We start from the raw sequence: 6,000 nt of genomic DNA, 5'->3' as shown, positions 1-6,000 counted from the left end.
CTTTCTGCTGCTTTCTCTCCGGCTCAGCACGGCGAGAACACATCTGGCACCACGGAGACCAAACGGGTCTCATCAGAGCACCAAACAATGGGCTCGCTTCCACGCGGCTCTGTCCTGCTTTTATGCCTCCTTTTTATTTATTTTTTATATATCCTGCCCCTGTGCCCCATCCATCACACAGACACAGTCGGCATGGCCGGGTCTCAGAGCAGCAGGCTGCACTGTAAAAAAAAACCCTGTGAAATTTACTGTTTGTGAGCAGTAACCTACTGTAAAGTATTTCCCAGTAAAATACTGTGTATTCATTTAAATATTACAATAGTCAAAGCCTTACTGTGTATATATATATATATATATATATATATATATATATATATATATATATATATATATATATATGGTAAAACACGGTAGTGATGTGGTAAAATCACAGTAACCAAGAATATACTGTAAAAAAATAATTGCACCCAAAAAAGTACTGTAGAAAATGACAGTAACTAATAATCTGATATATACTGTATTATATTTTTATTCTATATTTTTACTTGAAAAACTAACTGCCAGTTGAAAAATATAATAAAAAAAGAAAATAAATACATAAAAAATAAATTTTATTATTATTATTTATTTTAATAAATAAAAAAGTGGACGGCCACTTGTTAAAAAAACTAACTGCCAGTTAAAAAATAAAATAAAAAAAGGAAAATAAATAAATAAATTGTATTATTATTATTATTATTTATTTTAATAAATAAAAAAAGTGGACGGCCACTTGTTTAAAAAAAAAAAAAGGCTGCCAGTTAATAACTGTCAATTATTTAACAATGCGTTTTTTACAGTGTATCCTCCATTCACAGGTGGCCAAAAATAGCATTGTAAAAAATGTGCAGTTAGAATCTTATCATCCCGTGTATTTTTTACCTCCATGTTTATTATGCAATACCCGCCCGTCGCTCTCTGTGACAACACTACCACCTCTCTGGGTTGTGTTGTTTCTCAACTGCAACAAGAACGACTGACATCCGTTATTCATGAAATCTACACGATGATATTTCTCATATTGGTATCGTCCCAAATGACTCGAGAGGGTTGGATTAAAAAAAAACAAGCCGTCTTAAATTCCCAGTGAAACGTAAGCTGGAGTGTCTCTCGCTCTGCACACTGTGACGTTTCCTCCAGTGAAACTGAATATTTCAGCGCCGCACAGTCACAAGAGAGATTTAAAACAAATCCTTCACATTTGATTGGACCGCTTACAAACAGGCCGGCTTAGAGTTTAGCGCGATACGGAGCTCCGGAGGACACACACTCTCACACACACACACACACACACACACACGTGCCTCCATCAACCTGTTGTTCAGTCATTTGAGGAGGATGAGGGAGCGTTGTCGTGTACCTGCAGATCAACGCTGTCCTCGCCGCGTTTGCAGGAGTTGAAAACAAAAAAGTTGTTTTGGAAACAGAAAGCGACATTTTTTGCTAACTTCTCCCTCGACACGCCTCCCCTGTCTTCGCCGCGTTGCTCCGTGAGCGACTGAGATCCAACGATAAAGTGCAATTTTACATCACAGAGTGTCACCTAATGTTGTAATTCTTTTTTTTATTAACAACACCCCTGAGTGCGAGATGAATCATCAAACATTTGAAACCGTTTCAAAGACGAAGAAGAGATTCCATTCACTGAGTTGTTTTTTGCATATTTGGCATTTAACAACAATTAACACAGGGACACTGGATTCAAAACTGTGTTCTCTTTCATTTCACCAGGACTTTACATCATGTTAGGGCTAAAAACATAAAGCACGGCTTGGCTTAGAGCCCGACTCCCCACAGGGTTCAGTAACAGAGAAGACACCGCGAGAGTTCAGACAATAATAATGGAAGCTGCAGCCCATTCAGCATCGGCCTTTGAAAGAGAAGAAGCTGTTGTTTTAACCCCTCGGCTGTCAGTCAGTGCTCCGGTAGCGACTCCGCTGCAGCCCTCTCTGGTTGAATAAACCCCCCGCTGAGGCCGTCTTAAGCAGGAATTGTATTAGCATTGATTTACCGGAGCACAGCACTGCGGCTCGGACGCGGCTGCATGGATGTGTTGGGATTGCAGAGAAAGTGGGGGGAAGGCGATATCAGTCGCGGTTTCTTTGTCTATACCTTGAAAAGCAAGGCAACAACAATCTGCACATCCGCTATGGCGCCGTGCATGTGTGCCGACAAACACACACATGCACAAACACACACACATGCACACGCAGTGGGAGAAGGGGCTTCATTGTGCAGCCCTGCTGTGTTGAGTGACTGTAGCGTGTGCTGGGCAACAGCTGCTGTGATCCCCCCACAACCCTCACCTCCACTGCCGGCCCATGCTGGTCTCAACATCCATGCGCTCTCTCTCTTACACACACACACACACACACACACACAGTATATACAGCACAGCGATACACACTGGTTATGTCTTATTTTGTCCTTTTTCAGTTCTCATGTGCTGGTTTTTCCTTCTCCGTCTATATTACCCCCTATCGATGTGTGTTTCCGTTTGTGTCAGCCAACAGCGGGCTGTGTGTGTGTCTGTGTGTATGTGTGTGTGTCTGTCTGTCTGTCCCTGACTTTCCCCCCCGCTGACAGCTGTCTCCTCACTGTAACCCTTTCATGGCCGGGCATCTGTGAAAGTTACACTACAAAAGTTTCGTCAGCCTCTTGACACGTTTTGGGGAAGGATTTGAAACCTTTTTGTGTGTGTGTGTGTGTGTGTGTGTGTGTGTGTGTGGGAGGGGGGGTTTAAGAGGGCTTCGCTTTGAGACTGTTTCCAACCAGCGTTTTCTGGTGGGCTTGTTTGCAGCTTCTGCTGCTGATGTGACCCTGTCTGCAGCTCATTACAGCATGCCACCTGTTTGTCCTGAAGCTAGACGACACACACACACACACACACACACACACATAGAGTTTGTTGAGGTGACAGGGGGTTAATCTAACAGGAGTGTCCGCAGCGTAGAGCAGGGACTGTTGACGTCCCACCGTGTCAATGGCTTTCTTTGTCCCTTGGGCCCGTCTCTCTCTCTCTGTTGCCGCCGGGTTTAGCACCAGCAGGCAGACAGGTGGAGGGTTATTGAGCTTTTTGAGGAAGCAAAGACAAAACAAAGACACACAAAAAAATAGGCCGGACCTCATGGAGAGCGCCGCAGAGTCGACGTGAACCTGTCAGCCGACCGTGAAGTCAGCGTGGCCCTCGAGGTTTTAAGGATTATTGCAGTAAATAAGCTCTGAGGTAAACGTTTACTATACTTCCATGTTTTCTTCAACAACCACTTTTGTGTTTCTTTCAAGCATGAATGCATTTGTTTGAGTTAAATAGCTAAAAGTCAGCGAGATGATGCTCAGGAGTTGCAGCTTTTTTAAGCATTTACTTCAATAGTTTACATTGTGGGACAAAATGTTCAACTTTTGTGCGAACCGCAGATTGTATTTCAGGCGTTGAATCACAAATCCATTCAAAAAGCTCTCTGACTTATCGACGAGGGAACCGAAAAGAGCCAAAATACAAACTCGTATCCACGCGTTTGGACTCGTTCCTGCAGCGCTTTGTCGAAACCGACAGTTTTGCCAACGACAGCGTTTTTGCAATAATCGGCGCACGTTCCACATTTTGCTGTCAGCTGTTTCTTTTTAATTTGATGTGTTGTAATAAAGAAAGTATCTTGATGGACACCCAGCTGTTATCTATTCCTATAGCTGACAGTTAGTTGCAGCCCATGGTGCTATTAGCAATTAATAACACACAGTTATGGGCAATTTGCATGCGGTTTGATAAACACTTAAAATGTGTTATTTGCACACAGTCACTCCAACACACAACAGGACACACACTGTCAGAGCGCTGTCATTACCCAACAAGGCCAATTGTAAAATGAATCAGTATCGGAGTCTTACTCATCTCTTGCATCTGGTCATTATGCTGTGCAGTGTGTGTGTCTGTGTGTGTCTGTGTGTGGCAGTGTGTGTGTATGGGTGCTGTGTGAGTTCACTCCTGCTGACACACTGAGATGCAGGTATATGACCAGGCTAGCCCCACCGCCCGGACCCTTAAAGACACACACACACACACACACACACACACACACACACACACACACACACACACACACACACACACACACACACACACACACGCACACACACACACGCACACACACTGACCTCCAGATCGCACAGACCTCTTCCTCAGACAGACTGAGCGCCATGTGGCCGAGCAGAACCTTGTCTGGCAGACAGACAGACACACAGCTAGATTCACACACACACACACACACACACACACACACACACACACACACACACACACACACACACACACACACACACACTCATTACATGTAACTGACAGACGGATGAGAGCATGTTATGTAGCAGCTGAAGAAGAAAAAAAAAAAAAAAAAAAAGGCCCAGCCTGCGGATCGCACAACAACTCAGCTGACACACACTCAGGAGTTGGCGAGCTGAGATGGGTGACGATCTGATGATGAAGTGCTTCTCTACTTCCTTCACATCGTGTACATTATCAACCCTGTGTTTCCTGTGAATTCAACGTCGATCGCACGAGCGCGTCGGATGTTTGTTCTCCGTCGAAATGATCGCGGTGCGACCGCTAGCGTGGATTAGCGTAGCGCGCTCGCTGGGTGTGGAGTGTGTTTGCTTTGTGCCGAACGTGCTTATTCAAATACTTTGCTGTTGACACTTTCAACACGCGCCGCTTTGAATCCTCTGCTCCGTTCATTTATTCAAAGAACAGCTCGCAGAACTACGCAACTAATCACTTTTTCACTTTTTACAAATACGCCGCAATCGCCTATTTGTTTCATGAAGTCGATCGTTCGACAAACGGGGGACAAAAATGACACTTAAGGGTTTTTTTATCCGTTTGTTCCCACTTTTCTAATACGAAAATGAAGCAAGCTGGTGAAAAATGTCCCCGTCATTCTTCGTTTTAGGCTTGAGAAGAGTGTGTGTGTGTGTGTGTGGCGACGCTCCTGCACGTGTGTGTGTGTGTGATAGCACACACACACACGCAGGCTGCAGCAGGTGGACAGATGCCTCGGTGCAGACAAGAGCCTACTGATGGCAGAGCGACAGCTTTCTCTGGCCAACTGATCCCACCTGCTCACGACTGTTCCTCTGGCTTAAGATAAAGGAAACAGTTGCCTGTGCAGTTGACGTCTGCACACACACACACACACACACATTTGAGTGGACATCATCCCCATTCCTCCATGTTGTTTGTTTGTGTTCAATCTATGTGGACGAGCAAATGCGTGTTTAATCATCTGCTGGTGTGTGATTCGCTTTCTTTGTGACGTTTGACCTCTGACCTTTTGATTCCTTCGTGTGATCTCAGGTGACCCAGGTCCCCATCGAGTCGTGTGAGCAGTACGCCACCTGTGGAGAGTGCTTGAGCTCAGGTGACCCGCACTGCGGCTGGTGCGTCCTGCATAACATGTGAGTATCCCTCTTTATCAGTCTGCAGATACTTTACACGCAATGTTGTGGCTCGACAATATCCCCCAAAAAATGGCTACGCAGATTTCCTCACACAAAGGCAGACGTGTTTATATTCTGCGAATGTGTTTGAGGATAGAAGACTGTGTGGAAATGGTTGTGTAGTCTTGCCTCAGAGTTGCAAAGCTGGTTCTGTATTAACAGGACTTGATATTAAGAGGAAATGACATCAAAATACCCAAAAAGTAAAATCATATTTCCATTTTTCTGTGCCTGTATGCATGTTTACTGGACATCTGGTGACGCTTATAGTTATTGAGCCTGATCCAGAGCAAGTTAGGGCCATGTTTACCTCCCGCTGTTGCCTTAACAATTAGCATGGAAGCCATGAGTGACACCTGCTGGAACTGAAGTGTAACTGCCACAGGACTAACTTCGAGAAAACCAGGTGGTAAAAATTGCATTTTGCGTACACGAGTCATCCATTGTGATCCTCATCTGTAAGTTAAA

The 6,000-nt window shown here is 44.6% G+C and overlaps 1 protein-coding gene across 1 annotated transcript in view; it reads left to right on the top strand.

The window, feature by feature from the left end:
* plxna2 (plexin A2) overlaps positions 1–6,000 on the top strand; it is a 184,646-nt gene that overhangs the window by 92,734 nt on the left and 85,912 nt on the right. Inside the window, exon 6 of the mRNA XM_068597285.1 lies at positions 5,390–5,490. Within this exon, the coding sequence (XP_068453386.1) occupies positions 5,390–5,490 (101 nt within the window). The remainder of the gene's footprint in view (positions 1–5,389; positions 5,491–6,000) is intronic.

The sequence above is a fragment of the Clinocottus analis genome, unplaced genomic scaffold (assembly GCF_023055335.1).
Source record: "Clinocottus analis isolate CAN_PGR_092001 unplaced genomic scaffold, fCliAna1.0.p SCAF_4, whole genome shotgun sequence".
Lineage (NCBI taxonomy): Eukaryota > Metazoa > Chordata > Actinopteri > Perciformes > Cottidae > Clinocottus > Clinocottus analis.
The sequence above is the reverse complement of the archived record's forward strand: the minus strand, read 5'-3'. Positions and strand labels throughout refer to the sequence as shown.